The 22,513-nt window shown below is 39.0% G+C and overlaps 1 protein-coding gene across 4 annotated transcripts in view; it reads right to left on the reverse strand.

Moving 5' to 3' along the window:
- The window catches only part of LOC106091891 (bestrophin-2), a 61,322-nt gene that overhangs the window by 23,812 nt on the left and 14,997 nt on the right, over positions 1 to 22,513 (reverse strand). For 3 of the 4 annotated variants that reach the window (XM_059360231.1, XM_059360230.1, XM_059360228.1), the window contains exons 2-7: positions 20,784 to 20,837; positions 19,862 to 20,714; positions 6,415 to 6,525; positions 6,132 to 6,318; positions 5,513 to 5,881; positions 5,082 to 5,210 (exon numbers count right to left, since the gene is read on the reverse strand). In XM_059360231.1, coding sequence (XP_059216214.1) covers positions 5,082 to 5,210; positions 5,513 to 5,881; positions 6,132 to 6,318; positions 6,415 to 6,525; positions 19,862 to 19,932 — 867 coding nt within the window. In that variant the 5' untranslated portion in view covers positions 19,933 to 20,714; positions 20,784 to 20,837. Of the gene's footprint in view, positions 1 to 5,081; positions 5,211 to 5,512; positions 5,882 to 6,131; positions 6,319 to 6,414; positions 6,526 to 19,861; positions 20,715 to 20,774; positions 20,838 to 22,513 lie in introns of all 4 variants that reach the window. The other variant, XM_059360229.1, reaches the window with a different exon arrangement.

The following is a 22,513-nucleotide window of genomic DNA, read 5'->3' on the forward strand; positions in this document are numbered from 1 at the left end:
GAGGGTCCGCCTCCACCCAATTTCTAAAATTATTTTGCCTATGTTTCCTTCCAGACAAACGTACACAATCTATGAAAATTTTAAGAAGATCGGTTCAGCCAAATATCATATAGTCATAGTGGGTGTAATGGCGTCTTAGAGAGGTGGCGTGACCCCCCTAATACTTCGATCTGATTTTGTATGCCAAATTCGAAATCTACTCCCGAATACCTCTCATTTGAGCCCCATACTGAAATGAACGTCCAATATGTCTGTTTGGGAGAGTTTTGGGGTTGGGGCTGCCCGATGGGTACTTAAACTGAAATTTTAATTCCATATTCGTATTCTACTCTCCAATACCTTTCGTTTGATACCTATATTGTCCCGATCGGTCCACTTTTGATTTGGGTTGTGTTTTTGTCATAAGGGGGAGGATATGTCCCCCTTCCGATACCGGAAACTTATATAGCCCATGTTTGCTTCCAGAGCAATCTACACAATATGCGAAAATTCCGAGAATATCGGTTCTGCCGTTTATCAGTCTATGCGGAACGAACAAACCGAGTCCCATGTATCCGTGATTGGCTAATGTGCCCATTTTGAGCGTTTTTGTGCTGGTGGGGTGACCCCTTATACTTCGACATGATTTTGTATGCCAGATTCGTTATCTACTCTCGTATACTTTTCATTTGATACCTATATTGTCCCGATCGGTCCACTTCTGACTTTGGGTGGTGTTTTTGGGGAAACGGGGGAGGGTCCGCCCCCTTCCGTTATCAATTAATTATAAAGCCCATTCCTACTTCCTGACCATATTTGTAATCTACTCCCGAATACCTTTCATTTGAGTCCCATATTGTCATGATCGTCAAATAAACTTATTTTAAGTGGTTTTGGGGTTGGGGCGGCCTCCCAGGTACTTGGAACTTTTATTATAAAATTCGTACTCTACTCTTGAATACCTTTCGTTTGAATCCCAAATTGTCCCGATCGGTCCAGTTTTATTTTTGGATAGTACTTTTCAAAAAATTATATAGCCTATGTTTTCTTCCAGACCAACCTACACAATCTGTGAAAATTTCAAGGTAATCGGTTTAGCCATTTTTGAGTCTATACGGAACAAACAAACAAACACAGATTGAATTTTATATCTGACCCGGGCCCGCTCCGCTGCGCCTTCTTTTACTTTATATGGGACAAAAGTATCCTTGGAATTTTTATTTTCGACAATTAAAGATCTTTTAGTGAAATACCATGCAACAAAAATAGTATATCGCTTGACCAACAGTTTAACAATATAAGAGCCTTCATCTGAATCCCATGTGATCTTTATTGGTCTACAAATTTAAGTTTGGATGTAAGGTGTACTCCATTCTTAAAATACTTTATTTCAGCCCGATATTCTCATGATATCTGATTTAGGGGTGTTTTCGGGGGAGAGGTGGTGCCCCAGATACTTTGCCCTGAAAAAATATCAGCATCGTGCTCTTCCCTCAAATTCCATTTATTTAAACCCCATATTGTCATTGGCTTAAGAGGAGTTTACAAGATGAGACTTCCCCCAAACACATGGCCCTAAAATAGGTTATCAAATTAGTTTTCTAATCTCAAATACCTTTCATTTGAGCAACAAATTTTTTTCCCTTTGGGGGTGTTTTGGGAAAGGGGTGATGCCCTAAATACATGGATATCAAAATTCGTATTCTACTCCCCTATTTTGTGATGGTGAGTAAAAAATTGCTTTTTGTGGTGTATTTTGGGAAAGGGGTAGACCCCCAGCAAATTGGTCCCGAAAATGGGTACCAGTTCTTGCTCTACCCCCCAATACCTTCCATTTAAGCTCCACATTGACATGGTCGGTAAATATGCCCGATTTAGGGGTGTTTTGGGGATTGGAGTGGTCCCCCAAACACTAAGCCCGGAAAATATATCAGCAACGTGCTCTATTCTCATATATCTGTATATCATTTATTTGAACCCCATATTGCCATTGGCCTCAAAATTGGATATCAAATTCGTTTTCTAAACTCATTTAAACTCCTTATTGCAAAAGTCAGCAAATATTTCCGGTTTTGGGTATTGGCCCTAAAAACTATTAATATTTATTTTATAAATCTACTCCCAAATACCATTAATTTGAGCCCCATATTTCCATAGTCGGCAATCATGACCGGCTTGGGGGGTGTTTTGGGGGATGGGCGGACTTGAAAATATATATCGGATTCGTGTTCCACTCTAAAAACCCCTCTTATTTGAGCCTCATATTGCAATAATCAGAAAATACTTACTATTTGGGTGCTGTTGTGGCGTTGGGGTGGCCCCATAGACACTTGTCCCGTATATTGATATCAAATTCGTGCTTTATTCCCAAAGACCTTTCATTTGAGCCCCATATTGCTATGATCGTAAATTTGTCCCCTTTGGGGGATGTTTTTGGTGAGAGGCGGCCCCCCAAACACGTCCCACATTTGGATATCAGATTCGTATGCTACATCCAAATACCTTTTATTTAAGCCCCATATTCCCATGGTCAGTAAATAAGTCCTGTTTGGGGGGTGTTTTGGGATAAGGGTGGACCCCCAGAAACGTGGTCCCACATTTGGATATCAGATTCGTATTCTACTCCCCAAAAACCTTTCATTTGAGTCCCATATTGCCATGGTCGGTAAATATGTCCGATTTAGAGGTGTTTAGGGGCGTGGGGTGGTCCCCCTAGCACTTGGTCCGACAGTTGGATATCAGATACGTTTTCTTATCCTAAATACCTTTCATTGGAGTCCTATATTGTCGTGATTGGTCTAAATATATGTTTGGTAGGTTTTAGGGTGGGGCAGCCCCCCTAGGTACCCCATCCGAAATTTTAATACCAAATTTTTATTTTTAGGGTATTATATGAGAGCACACAAAATTTCGCTTAAATCGCACCACCCATCTCCGAGACCTGGCGTTTCTGAAAATTAGGGTAAGGGGGAGGGTCTCCCCCCCCCTGCAAATATCGAAAAATGTTGTACCCTATTTTCACCACGGGGTCAGTATGCACCATCTGTGAAAATTTCAAGAAAATCGGTTCAGCCGTTTCTGAGTCTTTAAGGAACACACAAACATACAAACAAACAATTGATTTTTATATAAGATTTTAAATCTTATTTCTTCAAAGGCCACAGTGGCGCAGTGGTTTGCATGTCCGCCTATGACGCCGAACAGAAAATTTTTCAGCGCTGGTTATCCTCTTACCATCGCATACAAGATACTCTCGAGCGTACTGTGTGAAAGATTAAAACCTAAAGTCAATGAGATAATTGGGCCCTATCAATGCGGCTTTAGACCTGGTAAATCCACCCTGAACCAGATATTCACACTGCGCCAAATCCTGAAAAAGATCCGAGAAGGACAAATCAACACCTACCATCTCTTAGTTGACTTCGATACTCCTGTCCCAAATTTCGGCGAAATCGGACAATAAATGCGACTTTTATGGGGCCAAGACTTTAAATCGAGATATCGGTCTAAATGGCAGCTACATCCAAATCTGGACCGAACTGTGCGATATTGCAGAAGTATGTCAAGGCCCTTAAGCTAACTTACTGTCCCAAATTTCGGCGACATCGGACAATAAATAAGCATTTTATGGGTCCAAAACCATATATCAAGAAATCGGTCTATATGGCAGCTATATCCAAATTTGAACCGATCTGGACCAAATTGAAGAAAGATGTCGAACGGGCTAACACAACTCAATGTCCCAAATTAACGGAGGAAGTCGAAGGGCCTAACACAACTCACTGTCCCAAATTTCAGCAAAATCGGTTCATAAATGTGGCTTTTATGGGCCTTAGACCCTAAACCGGAGGGTCGGTCTATATGGCAGCTATATCCAAATCTGGACCGATCTGGGCCATATTAACGGAAGAAGTCGAAGGGCCTAACATAACTCACTGTCCCAAATTTCAGCAAAATCGGATAATAAATGTGGCTTTTATTGGCCTAAGACCCTAAATCGGCGGATCGGTCTATATGGGGGCTATATCAAGATATAGTCCGATATAGCCCATCTTCGAACTCAACCTGCTTATGGACAAAAAAAAATCTGTGCAAAATTTCAACTCAATATCTCTAGTTTTAAAGACTGTAGCGTGATTTCAACAGACAGACGGACGGACATGTCTAGATCGTCTTAGATTTTTACGCTGATCAAGAATATATATACTTTATAGGGTCGGAAATGGATATTTCGATGTGTTGCAAACGGAATGACAAAATGAATATACCCCCATCCTTCGGTGGTGGGTATAAAAAAGGAGGCCCTTATCAGTGAGCTTAAACTTTAATCGCACTGCATTCATTGATATAAGAGAAGTATTCCCTCTTTCTAAATGGAATGTTTATGGGAAATTTAGTATTGGTATTAGAAATTTCTTCAAATAATCATTTTATTATGTTTTTTTTATATATATTGAAAAAGAAAGTGTAATCAACTAATCAACAACAGCCAAATAATTTTTTGTTTCAAAAAAAAAAAACTCGAAAACATGCCAAATTTTTCTGAAGCACTTGTTATTATGGAAATTTATGGTAAATGATCACGTACCGACAATGGGTGTAAGTAGCAGTAAGTACTGGCCAAATGATATGCATTTTTTAACCTTCATTTTGTGAGCGACACGCGTACAAATAGACTACTACACCGCCCATATATTATATAATAGTACAAGATGTGTCAGTTAGCCCATGCCATAAGAAGTCATATGTGAAGACAGGTGTTTTCTTTTTTTTTAATGCGGTGCGTTGGGGTTTAAAATCATACACAGTTGTCACAATAATTACATTTAGTTTGTTTGCCATTCTTGATTTGTTGTGAGCACTTTTCTTTTCATTTCATTTCATTTCAATTCTGGGGCAATGTTTTGATCGAGAAACCACAAACAACTCACAAATGAATAAAACGCTCGCCTATTGTGTTTTGTGAAATGAAAGCCTATGACAATAGGCACTACTTCTAGATGATATTGATTTCGTTTTTGAAGCGAAAGCTGCCGTTGGCACCTTTGCGCATTTGATATCAAAACTTGTGGTTGGCCACAAACATAGTATGTTGACATTACCTGCAAGGCGGTGAATAGGGGGAAGTACAGATCCGAATCCTCTTTGCCATTCTGGGTGGGCATATACGGCAACATTTGGCGACCCACTAAGGCGGCAATGAAGTAGGTATATAATACTAGGGTTACAACCTGTAAACAGAAGAAAGCAGAAAGAACAACGCATATATTCAATAATTCAAGGAAACTTCAATATTGTAAAACAATACCATTGAATGAAGTAGAAGTAGTGTAATAGGCAAATAAAGGATTAGAGAGTAAAATTTTATTTCCATTGGAAAATGTCTTTCTTTCCTTTGAATGGAAATCATTTATGAAATCAAATCAATGTTATTGAACCTGGGAAAACTTTTCTTTGTCTTCCAATTTTTTTTTTTACTACATCATATAAATCAAATTTGCCTTATCATCATATCATCATTCGCCCAACTCACCTGTGTATACACCAATGGCACACAAACCGTATCATAGCCAATTAAACCACCCAAACGTCTGCGTATATCCGACAATTCCACCAGTATGGTTTGTACGATGTGATCGGAGGTGATGAGATTCTCTTTGCGGGCACGATTTATGATATTTGTAGCCCAAACCAGGGGCATCCAGTATTTGGACATGGGACTCTTCTGATTCAGAGATTCGAATATCTTCATTTCAGACTCGTGCATGAGACCAGCATCCACGAGGTGTTGTGTGGTGGGGAAGCGACGTTTAACTCTAAGCGAAATGCGTTGCAGGGTTATGACATAGGCCAGAACCATGTAACGCATGATGTTGCGACGCATTAAACGACCTGTTTCGTTCTAAAAGTGTGAAATTCAGAATTAACAAAAAAATGTACACACATAAGGCCAACAATTAATTCCACAAAAAAAAAAAGAAGTTAACATTGTTCAGATTTATTGCTGAGAGAATTGAACAAAAGGGTGGGGCAAGAGTTTAGTTACTAACAGTAAATCACATTTACTGCTACCAATTACGAATGTACAACAATAAAAACAAAGCTTATTGTGTGTGTTTTTTTTTTGTGGAATTACTCATATGCTTAATTACATTAACGCCTCCATTTGAATTTGGTATGGCAGCACTTATGAAGAGGGCCAACGTATCGGGCCAAGGCAAGAGTCTGTATTGCTCCCACCATCTCTTCACCACCAGGCTCACATAGAAGCCCAGCACAAAGGACATGGGTATACTTTCACCCTGTTGGCCAAAGTATGTGCGTATCTTATGAAATATTCTAAAAGTAAAATAATATTAAAAAAAAAATTAATTGATGTGTGTCTTATTCTTCATGTTATTTATTCATGTATGCCCTCTAGAGGCTATTACTTACTTTTGTTGATATTCGGTAAAGGCAAATCTATATAAAAAATTTATTGTATAATATAAACATAAATAAGCGATTAGTTCACGCCACACTAATTTGTAAACACTGCCGCGCCATCTGTAAATAAAAATGGAGTAATAAAAAAAACAAACGGTTAATGAATTCTGATTGGATTTTTAAGTGAAGACATAAAAATCAATTTTATTACATGCTTATTCAATAATCGCTTTATTTTAAAGACAACAAAAAATTATCTATTCTGTTTGTGGGAGTAGCTGAATAAAAATTTAATATATAGAGTTTAGCGTGTCCGCCTATGACGCTGAACGCCTGGGTTGGAATCCTAGCGAGGACATCTTAAAGGATTTTCAGCCATGGTTATCCCCTCCTAATGCTGGCGACATTTGTAAGACACTGTATCACTTGATATGGCAGTCATGTAAAAACTTCTCCCCAAAGAGGTGTCGCCCGACTTTAGGCTATAAAATGGAGACCCCCTATCATTGAGTTTAAACTTGAATCGGTCTGCACTCATTGATATGTGAAAAGTTTGCCCCTGTTGCTTAATGGAATGTTCAGGGGCAAATTTGTAATTTGCATAGATTTTTTATACAGCACCCTTCCGGGCTAAGGCCTCAAAAAAACCTTGTACGCAATTTCTAAGCAATCTCTTTAAGCTAATCTTATACATATATAACAAGTAAAAGCGTACTAAGTTCGGGCGGGCCGAATCTTATATTCCCTCCACCATGGATCGCATTTGTCGAGTTCTTTTCCCGGCATCTCTTCTTAGGCAAAAAAGGATGTAAGAAAAGATTTTCTCTGCTATTAGAGCGATACCAAGATATGGTCTGGTTCGGACCACAATTAAATTATATGTTGGAGACCTGTGTAAAATGTCCGCCAATTCGAATAAGAATTGCGCCCTTTGGAGGCTCAAGAAGTAAAATAAAGAGATAGATTTATATGGGAGCTGTATCGGGCTAAAGACCGATTTAGACCATAATAAACACGTATGTTGATGGTCATGAGAGGATCCGTCGTACCAAATTTCAGGCAAATCGGATAATAATTGCGACCTATAGAGGCTCAAGAAGTCAAGATCCCAGATCGGTTTATATGGCAGCTATATCAGGTTATAAGCCGATTTGAATCATACTTGGCATAGTTGTTGGATATCATAACAAAACACGTCGTGCAAAATTTCATTCCAATCGGATAAGAATTGCGCACTCTAGAGGCTCAAGAAGTCAAGATCCCAGATCGGTTTATATGGCAGCTATATCAGGTTATAAACCGATTTGAACCACACTTGGCACAGTTGTGGAATATCATAACAAAACACTACGTGCCAAAATTCATTCAAGTCGGATAAGAATTGCGCACTCTAGAGGCTCAAGAAGTCAAGACCCAAGATCGGTTTGTATGGCAGCTATATCAAAACATAGACCGAGATGGCCCATTTACAATACCAACCGACCTACACTAATAAGAAGTATTTGTGCAAAATTTCAAGCGGCTTGCTTTACTCCTTCGGAAGTTAGCGTGCTTTCAACAGACAGACGGACGAACGGACATGGCTAGATCGACATAAAATGTCGCAACGATCAAGAATATATATACGTTATGGGGTCTCAGACAAATATTTCGAGTAGTTACAAACAGAAAGACGAATGACGACCCTCCCTTACCTTAATTTTCAGAAACGCCAGATCTCAGAGATGGGTGGTGCGATTTAAGCGAAATTTTGTGTGCTCTCATATAGTACCCTAAAAATAAAAATTTTTGCATCCAAATTTCGGATGGGGTACCTAGGGGGGCCGCCCCACCCTAAAACCTACCAAATATATATCAAGACCAATCACGACAATATGGGACTCAAAGGAAAGGTATTAAGGATAAGTAAACGTATCTGTTATCGAATTGTCGGACCAAGTGTTAGGGGGACCACCCCAACCCCAAAACACCCCTAAATCGGACATATTTACCGACTATGGCAATATGGGACTCAAATGAAAGGTATTTGCGAGTAGAATACGAATCTAATATCCAAATGTGGGAGAACGTTTCTGGAGGCCCACCCCTTCCCCAAAACACGCCCCTCCCCCCCAAACAGGACTTATTTACTGACCTTAAGAATATGGGGCTTAAATAAAAGGTATTTGAGTGTAAAATTTGAATCTGACCAAGTGTTTGGGGGGCCTCTACCCCCCAAAAACATTCCCCAAAGGGGTCAAATTTCCGACCATAGCAAAAAGGGCTCTCAAATGAAAGGTCTTTGGGAGTAAAGCATGAATCTGATGCCAGTATTCGGGAAAAGTGTCTATGGGGCCACCCCACCCCCACAACAGCACCCAAATAGGACGAATTTGCCGACTATTGCAATATGAGGCTCAAATAAGAGGGTTTTTAAAGTGGAACACGAATCCGATATATATTTTCAAGGCCAACTCACTGAGTGGCCGCCCATCTCTCAAGCCAGTCATGTTTGTCGACTATGGAAATATGGGTATCAAATTTATGGTATTTGGAAGTAGACCACGTATCTGATATCAATATTAAGAACCAACTCTCTAGGGGACGTCCCACCACCATAACAACCTCCAAATAGGACATATTTGCTCACCAAGACAATTTGGGTATTAAAGAGAGCGGAACTAAATATTTATCGTTTTTAGGGCTAATACCTCAAACCGGACATATTTACTGACTTTTGCAATAAGGAGTTTAAATGAGATTAGAAAACGAATTTGATATCCAATTTTGAGGCCAATGGCAATATGGGGTTGAAATAAATGATGTATAGATATACGAGGATAGAGCACATTGCTGATATATTTTCCGGGCTTAGTGTTTGGGGGACCACCCCAATCCCCAAAACACCCCTAAATCGGGTATATTTACAGACCATACCAATGTGGAGCTTAAATGAAAGGTATTGGGGGGAAGAGCAAGAATTGATACCCACTTTCGGGACCAATTTTCTGGGGGTCTATCCCTTTCCCAAAATACCCCACAAACAGCACTTATATTGTCAAACTGTTAGTCCAGTGATATACTATTTTCGTAGCATGGTATTTCACTAAAAGCTCTTTAATTGTCGAAAATAAATATTCCAAGGAAACTTTTGTTCCATATAAAGTAAAAGAAGGCACAGCGGAGCGGGCCCGGATCAGATAGTACCAGGCTAAAAACAAGAATTAAGTTCTTTGAGCCAGGTTCATCTTCCTGGCTTCCTGAACTCCATCGGGTCAATCCGGTACGTACAACCGGCTGCCATGGGATATTCTGCTGTTACAATAACATATGGAAAAGAGAACATACGCCATGAAAAAGAGTCAAACCTTAAGAAACGTTCTCAAAAAATGTTAATGATCGCTTTAACTACCAATGGATCTAATGAAGGTCGTCCATCAAGTTATTATAGAAGTTGGAAATGCTGAAGGATTTTTTTAATCTGTTCACTGACTCGATGGCAGAATTCACCAGCAAAGGTTGAGGACCCAACACCCGATCCAAATATGGATTAGATCGGACTATATTTAGATATAGCTGCCATATAGACCAATCGGCCGATAAAGGGACTAAAGCCCATAAAAGCTTTATTAATTACCCGATTTCGCTGAAATTTGAAACAGTGAGTTTTTCTGAGTCTCCCGATATCTGACCTAAATATGGTTCAGATCGGACAATATTTAGATAACGCTGTCATATAGACCGATCTCCCGATTAACGGTCTGAAGGCAATAAAAGCTTTATTTATTTCCCGATTTCGCTGAAAAAAAAAAATTTTTTTTCTGTCAGCCAACACGCAGGGGATGTCCCCTATGAATGCAGTGCATTGAGTTGGCGAGAGGAAATTAGGAATTGGAAGGGGGAAAAGGATGTAGTGCTTATTGACATTTGCCTAAAATCTTTGGATAGTCAAAGTGAGTGGGACAAAACATTAGCCGGAAGTCGATTCCACATACGAACGGTTCGGGCGAAATAAGAATTCTCTCTATAATGCATTGTGCGGTCTGCTGGCCAAACAATTACAAACGGGTGTGAGTTCCTGGAATGTCTGGTATCCCTGACATGCATCCTTACATCAGAATTAAGAAGACGAATATTAGACGGACACACACCACGAAAGTTCCGATAGAACATCGTCAAACAACCCACATGATGAAAGGAGGCATTAGAGTTGGATACCCCATTGTCCCCAATCAACGTCATCGCTCTCCTCTGTACACGGTCCAATAGCTCCAGGGATGATTTTGAAGCTCCAGCCCCTACATGTGAGTTGTACTCCATTTTCGGCCTTATGAAAATGGTGTAGATGTTAAGAAGATCAGACGGAGTGAAGTAATTCTTACACCGTTTAAGGAATGCTTCTTTCGACACTTCGAATACATGTTTAGCCCAAACGGACATCACTTTGTATTTTCATGCCCAGAACATCAAGAGCTTCTGATTGCTCAACATCTACACCGTTGATAGACAAAGATGATCGTAGTGGGTCAGCGAATCGTTTGTGTGACAACAAACAGCACTGAGTCTTCCGTGCATTAAAATCTACTCGATTCATTCGATTAACCCCACTCAGAAATGGTCAGCAAATCCAGGCAGAGTGTATCATCCATAACCCGCCTCTTGTTCTCAATCTCTCGAAGACTTGGCCTATGGTTTAATGAGTACGAATGACAGAGATTACTGTCATCCGTAAATGAGTAGATCGGATTCGATGTCTGACCCAACAGATCGTTGATGAAAATTCGAAAAAGAGAAGGAGAAAGAACAGAGCCCTGGGGTACACCTGCGGTCAATTTGCCCTCATTGGCTGAGAACCCATCTATAACGACTTGAAAAGTGCGATCTCTGAGAAAGCTCGAAATAAATCGAACGAAGCCATTACCTACACCAAATGCGACAAGCTTTGATAGTAGTGCACCATGCCAAACCCTATCAAATGCCTTGGAGATATCCAGAGCCACAACCTTACTCTCACCAAACTGGTGGATTGAGCGACTCCAACGTTCCGACAGAAGTGCCATGAGGTCACCCGTAGAGCGATTTCTGCGGAACAGAGCCCTGGGGTACACCTGCGATCAATTTGCGTTCATTGGCTGAGAACCCATTTGTAACGACTCGAATTGTGCAATCTCTGAGAAAGCTCGCAATAAATCGAACGAAGTTATTACCGACACCAAATGTGGCAAGCTTTGATAGTAGTGCACCGTGTCAGACCCTATCAAATGCTTTGGAGATATCCAGAGCCACAACTTTACTCTCATCAAACTGATGGATTGAGCGACTCCAACGTTCCGACAGAAGTGCCATGAGGTCAGCCGTAGAGCGATTTCTGCGGAACCCATACTGTTGGTCGCTAAGAAGGCCATTAGACTCTAAGTACCTCACAAGATGGTGGTTAACCATACTCTCCATGACCTTGAAGAGAGCGGAGCATATCGTAATTGGCCGATAATTTGCAGGGTTGCTTGCCTCACCCTTCTTGGTTATTGGCTGAACGTTCGCAACCTTCCAAGGCGCCGGGAATACTCCCGCTTGGTAGGCAAGATTGAAAAGGTTGCGTAATGGACGAGCGAGCGTAGAAGAACACTTGCGTAAGACAAGTGTTGATATGCCATCCGGGTCCGGGGATTTATTTACATCTAGATTTTTAAGAGCCCTTTTAAGTCAACGAGTTCGAAAAAATATTTGGGTCATGATGCCAGATACACTTTCGATTGAGGTGAGTGGTTGATTGCTATTCAGCAGGGAAGAATTCCCTGCAAATATATCAGCCAACAGGTTAGCCTTATCAACCGGGTCAGTGAACGTTTGATCGTCCTTAACAATAGTTGGAATAGATGAAGAATTACCCTTTTCACGCACGACCAAAAGCTCTTACTTTCTCGTATAGAAGCAAGAACCTTAGTACGCAGACGCTGTTCGTAAAGAAATTAGTCGCGCCTAAGCACATTGACACACGAAGATCTTGCCTGTTTGCGAAGCAGTTCAGTATTGGCATTTTTATCCAAGCGCTCAATTTAGATATTTATAAATACCTCATATTGTACATCCTCATACAGGTTTATTGTATTGGGTTGCCCAAAAAGTAATTGCGGATTTTTTAAAAGAAAGTAAATGCATTTTTAATAAAACTTACAATGAACTTTAATCAAATATACTTTTTTTACACTTTTTTTCTACAGCAAGCTAAAAGTAACAGCTGATAACTGACAGAAGAAAGAATGCAATTACAGAGTCACAAGCTGTGAAAGAATTTGTCAACGCCGACTATATGAAAAATCCGCAATTACTTTTTGGGCAACCCATAGATATGTAATGACAACTGATTTTAATATAAAGTAGTATTTATTTTATATACTTCGTATTTTATTCAACTTCTTAATCAACTGACCCATATTTTAATTCATAATAAATAGCAATATAAAAGAAAAATAAACATGTTTTTCAACATTTCCCCAAACCCTGCTATTTTGTTAACACTTCTTTCAGTCTTTTAATTATTCTTCAGACAGATTATAATGTGTTTTTATGTTTGTTTAGTTTAACAATTACCATTAGTAATAAATGACATCTTTGTTTGTTTTTCAGTCTTAAAGGTTCGCAATGTGCTTTTAATAACTCTATTTAGTTTCCGTCTCCTCTTTGGCATTAGTCATCGGCATTTCACAAAATGGATTTCTGTAAACACTGCAACAATGATGACAATTCTTTGGAAGTCGCATTGGATCGTACCACTGAACAACAAGCACTAAAAGTGTTTCAGGTAAAGTTTGTAGATTTTTTCTCTTATTGTTGTTGTTTTCATGTTTTATTGTTTTTATCACGCTTCGGGTTTAAAACAATGGAAATTAGATTTGTTCAAACAATATTCGAAATTACATTGCCCTAACAATATAATGGAAATTTTCTGTAATTAATGCTAACAGTAAATGAAGCTGGAAAATCAAAATAAGGTAATAGATAGCGAATGAATAATAACCCGCTGTGTAATTAGAAGTGAAAGGCTGTTATATAATAGCTCATGGTCAAGATTTAAAAATAAACAAAAGGAATGGCGCAACGTTTGATCGCGCCTTACTCTGGTATATCCACCATCCTGAAACTTCTTTCCTTACTTTTTTTTGCTGACCCCAAATCATAATTCTTTACAGATATGGAAGGTCCTAATGAAAGAAGTCATTTGAAGGCAAATACGGTGGTAAACGCAAACCGGGAAGACCAAAAGCCCATTCAATCCCATGGCAGCCGGTTATACGTACCGGATTGATCCGCAGGAATCTTTCATCGGCAAGGGCTGCCGCCTCGGTGTACAACACACTGCTGCAACAACAACAACCAAAAGCCCGATGGAAAGATCAAGTGGTGAGAGACACCTCGAAACTTGGTGTCAGAAATTTTTGGAATGAGAGCAGAAGATCGTTCGGCTAGTGGAACAAATGTTCTGTCTTGGCCAATTAAAGTAAAGTAAGTAAGTATTCATAAGATCAATAAGTTTAATAGGATATTGGTCTGTCTGACGGTTCGGTTCAAGTTTTTGCCCAATGCTAACTTTGGCTTCCTTATGTGGTGTTATATTGGGTTGCCCAAAAAGTAATTGCGGATTTTTTAAAAGAAAGTAAATGCATTTTTAATAAAACTTAGAATGAACTTTAATCAAATATACTTTTTTTACACTTTTTTCTAAAGCAAGCTAAAAGTAACAGCTGATAACTGACAGAAGAAAGAATGCAATTACAGAGTAACAAGCTGTGAAAAATTTTGTCAACGCCGACTATATGAAAAATCCGCAATTACTTTTTGGGCAACCCAATATTTGACTTTCTTTGCTCTTTGAGGCGGTGTTTTTTGTCAGAGATAAGTGTCTTTCTGGAGCTTTCCATTTGTTTGCAACCAATAAGCCAGCAGCTGTGACATACAGAATTACCTTGTACCCCCAACTCAATGTGCTGGAGACATACCTTGCCTGTTGGTTAATTAAACAAATAAAAAGGGGATTACCCACCACCTCGGATATATATGTAAACCACCTTTCATCAAAGTCACAGTACAAGTCATTGCGCCTTTTATGGACCAAAACCTTAAATCGAGAGATCGGTATATATATAGCAGCTATATTCAAATCTTCACCGATCTAGGCCATATTGAAGAAGGACGTCGAAGAGCCTAACGCAACTCACTGTTCAAATTTCAGCAAAATCGGACAATAAATGCGCCTTTTATAGCCCAAAACCTAAAACCGAGAGATCGGTCTATATGGCAGTTATATCCAAATCTGGACCGATCTGGGCCAAACTAACGAAGGATGTCGAGGGGCCTAACACAACTCACTGTCCCAAATTTCAGCAAAACCGGATTATAAATGTGGCTTTTATGGAACTATGACCCTAAATCGGAGGATCGGTCTATATGGCAGCTATATCCAAATCTGAAGCGATCTGGGCTAAATAAACGAAAGATATCGAATGGTCTAACACAACTCACTGTCCCAAATTTCAGTAAAATCGGATAATAAATGTGGCTTTTATGGGCCTAAGAACCTAAATCGGAGGATCGGTCTATATGGCGGCTATATCCAAATCTGGACGGTCTATATGGCAGCTATAACCAAATCTGGACCGATCTGGGCCAAATTGACCAAGAATGTCGAAGGTCCCAAGACAACTCACTGTCGCAAATTTCAGCAAAACCGGATAATAAATGTGGCTTTTATGGAACTATTATCCTAAATCGGAGGATCGGTCTATATGGCAGCTATATCCAAATCTGAAGCGGTGTGGGCTAAATAAACGAAAGATATCGAAGGGTCTAACACAACTCACTGTCCCAAATTTCAGTAAAATCGGATAATAAATGTGGGTTTTATGGGCCTGAGACCCTAAATCGGAGGATCGGTCTATATGGCAGCTATAACCAAATCTGGACCGATCTGGGCCAAATTGACCAAGAATGTCGAAGGTCCCAAGACAACTCACTGTCGCAAATTTCAGCAAAACCGGATAATAAATGTGGCTTTTATGGAACTATTATCCTAAATCGGAGGATCGGTCTATATGGCAGCTATATCCAAATCTGAAGCGGTGTGGGCTAAATAAACGAAAGATATCGAAGGGTCTAACACAACTCACTGTCCCAAATTTCAGCAAAATCGGACAATAAATGTAACTTTTATGGGTCTAAAACCCTAAATCGGAGTTTCAGTCTATATAACAGCTATATTCAAATTTGCACCGATCTGGGTCAAATTGAAAAAGGATGGCGAATTGCCTAATACAACCCACTGTCCCAAATTTCAGCAAAATCGGATAATAAATGTAGCTTTTATTGGCCTAAGACCCTAAATCGGCGGATCGGTCTATATGGGGGCTATATCAAAATATAGTTCGGTATAGTCCACCTTCGAACTTAACCTGCTTATGGAGAAAGTTTCAGCGCAATATCTCTATTTTTAAAGACTGTAGCGTGATTTCAACAGACAGACGGACATGTCTAGATCGTCTTAGATTTTTACGCTGATCAAGAATATATATACTTTATAGGGTCGGAAATGGATATTTCGATTTGTTGCAAACGGAATGAGAAAATGACCCCCATCATTCGGTGGTGGGTATAAAAAGATGGAGTAGCAGCTAGACTCTTCGATAAAGTACAAGCCAAATTGTAAGTTAGCATAGCCCCAATCTACGGATGATGCAAATAAACAAGTAAGAGCGTGCTAAGTTCGGCCGGGCCGAATCTTATATGCCCTCCACCATGGATCGCATTTGTCGAGTTCTATGCGCAGTATCTCTTTTTAGGCAAACAAAGAATATTGAATGAGAATATGCTATTGTGTAGTATTTTAGTTCATTCGGATAAGAATTGCGCCTTGTAGGGGCTCAAGAAGCAAAATCGGGAGATCGATTTATATGGGAGCTGTATCAAGCTATTGATCGATTCAGACCATACTAGACATGTATGTTGAAGGTGATGACAGAAGCCGTTGTACAAGATTTCTTCCAAATTGTATGAGAATTGCGCCCTGTAGAGGCTCAAGAAGTCCAGATCCCAGATGGGTTTATATGGCAGCTATATAAAAACATGGACCAATTTGAACCATACTTAGCACAGTTGTTGGAAGTCATGAGAAAACACCTCATGCAAAATTCCAGCCAAATCAAATAAGAATTGCTTCCTCTAGAGGCTCAAGAAGTCAAGACCCAAGATCGGTTTATATGACAGTTATACCAGATTATGAACCGATTAGAATCATACTTAGTACAGTTATTGGAAGTGATACCAAAACACCACGTGCTAAATTTTAGTCAAATCGGACAAAAATTGCGCCCTTTAGAGGCTCAAGAAGTCAAGACCCAAGAGCGGTTTATATGGCAGCTATATCAGGTTATGTACCGATTTGCGCCATACTTAGCACAGCTATTGGAAGGCATAACAACACCACGTGCTAAATTTTAGTCAAATCGGACAAAAATTGCGCCCTTTAGAGGCTCAAGAAGTCAAGACCCAAGAGCGGTTTATATGGCAGCTATATCAGGGTATGTACCGATTTGCGCCATACTTAGCACAGCTATTGGAAGGCATAACAAAACACCTCATCCAAAATTTCAGTCATATCGGACAAGAATTGCGCCCTCTACACGCTCAAGAATTCAAGACCCAAGATCGGTTTATATCGCTGTTATTCAAAACATGATCCGATTTGAATACAGTTGTTGGAAGTGATACCAAAACACCTCATGCAAAATTTCAGTCAAAACGGAGGAGAATTGCGCCCTCTAGAGGTTCAAGAAGTCAAGACCAAAGATCGGTTTATATGGCAGCTATATTAAAACATGGACCGATTTGGCCCATTTATAATTCCAACCGTCCTACACAAATAAAAAGTATTTATGCAAAATTTCAAGCGGCTAGCCTAACTTCTTCGAAAGTTAGCGTGCTTTCGACAGACAGACGGTCGGACGGACGAACGGACGGAAGGACAGACGGACGGACCGACAGACGGACGGACATGGCAAGATCGACTTAAAATAACAAGACGATCAAGAATATATATACTTCACGCGGTTTCAGACTCATATTTCGAGGTATTACAAACAGAATGACGAAATTAGTATAACCCCATTCTATGGTGAAGGGTATAAAAAAGTAGTTGCAATGTTATATCTTTAATTTAAATTGTAAATGACAAAGGCCAATGTTAAATTCTAATTTTCATCATAAATCTTGTGAATATCTTCCCATATTGTCTATTGTTTTCTTAGCTCGTTAAAAAAACAAATACTTGGTGCACAAATATTTGAATATTTGTACAGGTTGTCATCATCACCATCACCATCATTAATGGAAAAATGCATCTCTTATCGTTGTTTTTTTTATACAAAAATAAAAGAACAAAAAAAACAACACGAACGATTTCCAATACAATAAATAAACAATGTGAAGACGTAAAATTCAGTGAAAACGTCAATGGCCACACAAAACAATCGTATTCGCCGCTAATTACAGCACTATTAATTGTTGTTACTTGTAAAGGGAAACATTTCATTGCGAGTGTTTGTGTTTTTTTTTCAGCCACTCTATTTGCAATTTGTTAATTTTTACCCGTAAATATTTAGAAAGAAAAATACCCATACATGTGATTGCTTCTTTCATTGTCAATGAAGTGTCAATGCAATTACAACTATGCAAAACTTTTTGAGAAAAAAAATTCAAATCTATAGCCTGCCAGTACGTGAGTTATCGCCCGTTTCTATTTCAAGTTAAACTAATGATGCAAATTCACCTCACCTCAAAAAGTGTAAAATGTCAAAAAAGAAATTTGTATACCCTCCACCATAGGATGGGGGTATACTAATTTCGTCATTCTGTTTGTAACACCTCGAAGTATGCGTCTAAGACTCCATAAAGTATTGGGTTGCCCAAAAAGTAATTGCGGATTTTTTTAAAAAAAATTAAATGCATTTTTAATAAAACTTGAATGAACTTTAATCAAATATACTTTTTTTTACACTTTTTTTCTAAAGCAAGCTAAAAGTAACAGCTGATAACTGACAGAAGAAAGAATGCAATTACAGAGTCACAAGCTGTGAAAACATTTGTCAACGCCGACTATATGAACAATCCGCAATTACTTTTTGGGCAACCCAATATATATATTCTTGATCGTCGTGACATTTTAAGTCGAACTAGCCTAGCTGTCTGTCAAAAGCACGCAAACTTTTGAAGGAGTAGAGGCGGTTAGCTCTACTCCTTCAAATTTTGCACAAATATTTTTAATAAGTATAGGTCGGTTGGGATTGTAAATGGGACAAATCGGTCCATGTTTTGATATAGCTGCCGTACAAACCGATCTTGGATCTTGACTTCTTGAGCCTCTAGAGGGTGCAATTTTGACAGAAATTTCGCACATAGTGTTTTGATATCACTTCCAACAACTGTGCGAAATATGGTCCTAATCGGTCCATGTTTTGATATAGCTGCCATATAAACCGATCTTGGGTCTTGACTTCTTGAGCGTGTATAGGGCGCAATTCTTGTCCGATTTGAATTAAAATTTGCACGTGGTGTTTAGGTGTCACTTTTAACCACTTTTCTAGGAACGGTTACAGCGATATAAACCGATCTTGAATCTGGAGCCGCTAGAGGGCGCAATTCTCATCCGATTTGACTGAAATTTAGCATGAGGTGTTTTGTTATGACTTCCAACCATTGTGCTTAGTATGACGCTGACTAAATTTCACTTTCACTTCATAAAGCATTCAAAATTTCTTCTTTTTCGACCATAGCTGCTATAGCTCCAATAATTAAACTAAAATTTTTATTGTAATTTAATAAATACATAAAATTAATAGTCTAAAACTTTGCATCTTTGCTTTTAAAATGGAAATATTTATGGTTGCTTCTATATCTAAGACTTTGCCCAAAGTCAATTTTCTAACCTTTAGCGACAGTTTTCAGTGCGACCTTAAAATTTTTCCTCGCATTTAAATGGTAAACATTCCAAAAGATGGCGTTATGTTGCTAACCTCTTCAAACCTATCAATGCTAGCATATTTTCTAAGACGAGAGATGAGACTTGAAATTCATATAAAATTGTAGATAAACACAAGTAATTGTTGTTGTTTATTTCTTTACATAATTTAGTGTTTTACTCCTCCATAATTCATTTGAAAATGAATTATTATTTTAAGTGGAAATTAATTTTTCTAAAAGATTTTAGCGAATCAGCGAAAGCTGATAAAACAGCAACAGCGCCATTAACAGCTGAGGTGCTTTACGAGGTGAAGGTGATTGTATGAATAAATGTTTAAGTAGCGAAATAAAGATATAATCTTGACAAATTTCATTTGCTTTAATAGAAATCCAACGAAAAAACAATTGAAAACGCATGCATAAATTAGAGAATAGAAAATATGATCATTTCGAACAAGTGGATACTTACTTCCATAAAATTTTCCAAAAACAGCCAAAACTACTGCCATTTGGCACTTCACCGGCATAGGAAACTGTCATGTTGCGATTTTGGCCGCCACCGTTGTTGTTGAAATTTCACAAAAAAAGGCCGGGCCCGTCTTTAATGACGCCCACTAGCAGCAGCACAGCAGGAAGTGGCCAGCAAACTGCCAATATCTCAGCTCCAATTCGATCCAAAACGACAGCATGCACGTGTCATTTTAAAGAGCTTAGCCAAATTTTCAACAAATGGCCCCAACGTTGTTCGACCAAAGCAAAACGTATCCACTTTGGGTGTTATGCCATCTCTGCTCACTCACAATTCGGCAGAGTTGGACGTCATCAATATTTGATTATTTAATGTGTGTTTGGTGTGTGCGTGTGCGCGGGGGGGAAGCCACTCGGGAGGCTTAGAGAGGCTATGGTACAGTTTTTGTGCTTACCACGAATTTGTTAGCAATTTATAATTTTCTTGTTATTGATTTAAATAATTTGTAAATTTGCTTTGTTTTGTTCACACCATTGATGTGTTGACGCGTACGTTTGTGTGTGTGTGTATTTCACAAATATTGATGTGTATTTTTTTGATGTGATTTTCTGCTTATTTTTTGAGGCGAAATTCCAACACGTTCCATTACAGGGGAGTTGTTAACAACCCATTGTACGTTGTGGGTTTTTATTGCTGCTGCTGTTGTTGTTGTTGTTGTTGGTATTTCTTTGCTTTGCATATTAGTTTAATATGGTTGTTGCTTTTGTATTTCTTTAAAATCACTGAATTCACTCATTGCAATTTGGCCTTATCCACTTACTTTGTGTTCACCAAACTTGACCAAAATAAATACCTACAAACAAAACGGGGATTTTATTTTTCTTTAACTTGAACCATGCCTTGGTGTTAAGACCGGTACTACCAGTTCAGCAATTTCTGTTGCATCTGCCGTTATTTCGGTTCTCCATTCAATTCACTGGAATTAGAAAAGAAAAAAATATTTATAAACAATTTTTTCACCTTAAATTTATGTGTTTGAGAACTTAAAATTCTACATAATTAATCAATGACAGGGCAGCAACAAATATTTGAATGGTGTATTTATTATAATTAGCCAATGGCTTGGTTCGCAAAATCCAAGCCCCATTCTACATAAATTGGTTGTACAACTTGTAAAGTGAGTCAGTTGGTGGTTGGCAAATAAAAATTAAAATTTTATATCATGTAAGAACATAAAAATGCTAAAGAAATCTTATTAAAAAAAGAGGGTAAGGAAAGGCAAAAGTCGGGTGGTGACGACAATATAATACCCAACAACTACCCTATAAGGAGAAATTGGGCAATATAACTATATGGACGCCATATCTGATTCATTTGCTCATTAATCAGCCATGTCGTTAGACCGCATATGGAATTGAATACTACTCAAACGAGATAAAATTTTACATAAACACTTTAAAGGCCACCGTAGCGAAGAGGTTAGCATGTCCGCCTACGACGCTGAACGCCTGGTTTCGAATTCTGGCAGGAACATAAGAAAATTTATCATTGGTGGTTATCCCCTCATAATGCTGGCGACATTTGTGAGGTACTTTGCCATGTGAAAACTTCTCTCCAAAGTGGTGTCGCTCTGCGGCACGTCGTGCGGCTAGGCTATAAAAGGAGGTCCCTTATGAGTGAAATATGTTCCGATTTGGACCAAATACTAATAAGTACAAGTCATTGTTCAATTGTGTATAACAAAATATTGGTCTTTTTAGTAGCTATATCTAAAAAAATATACCGATCTGAACCATATACGACACGGAGGTCGAAAAGCCTATCATAAGTCACTGTGTCGAATTTCTGTTAAATCGGATTATATATACGCCCTTTTTGGGGACAAGACTTTAGATCGAGATATCGGCAGCTATATGCAAATCTTGATCGATCTAGACCAAATTGCAGAAATATGTCGAGGGGCTTAACTCACTGTCCCAAATTTCGGCAACATCGGAGCCCAAAACCTTAAATCGAGAGATCGGTCTATATGACAGCTATATTCAAATCGGAACCGATCTAGACCAAATTGAACAAGGATATCGAAGAGCCTAACACAAAGCACTGTCCCAAAATTCGGCGAAATCGGACAATACATGCGCGTTTTATAGGTCCAAAACCTTAAATCGAGATATCGATCTATATGGCAGCTATATCGAAATATGGGCCGATCTGTGCCATATTAAAGAAGGATATCGAAGGGCCTAACACAACTCACTGTTCCAAATTTCAGCAAAATCGGATAATAAATGTGGCTTTTATGGGCATAAGACTCTAAATCGGAAAATCGGTCTATATGTCAGCTATATCCAAATCTGGACCAATCTGGGCCAAAGTGACGTAGGATATCGGAGGGCCTAACACAACTCACTGTCCCGAATTTCAGCAAAATCGGATAATTAATGTGGCTTTTATGGGCCTAAGACCCTAAATCGGATGATCGGTCCATATGGCAGCTATATCCATATCTGAACCGATCTGAGCCAAATTGACGAAGGATGTCGAGTTGCCTAGCGCAATTCACTCTCCTAAATTTCAGCGAAATCGGATGAAAAATGTGGCTTTTATGGGCCTAAGATGCTAAATCGGCGGATCGGTCTATATGAGGGCTAT

The sequence above is a fragment of the Stomoxys calcitrans genome, chromosome 1 (assembly GCF_963082655.1).
Source record: "Stomoxys calcitrans chromosome 1, idStoCalc2.1, whole genome shotgun sequence".
NCBI lineage: Eukaryota > Metazoa > Arthropoda > Insecta > Diptera > Muscidae > Stomoxys > Stomoxys calcitrans.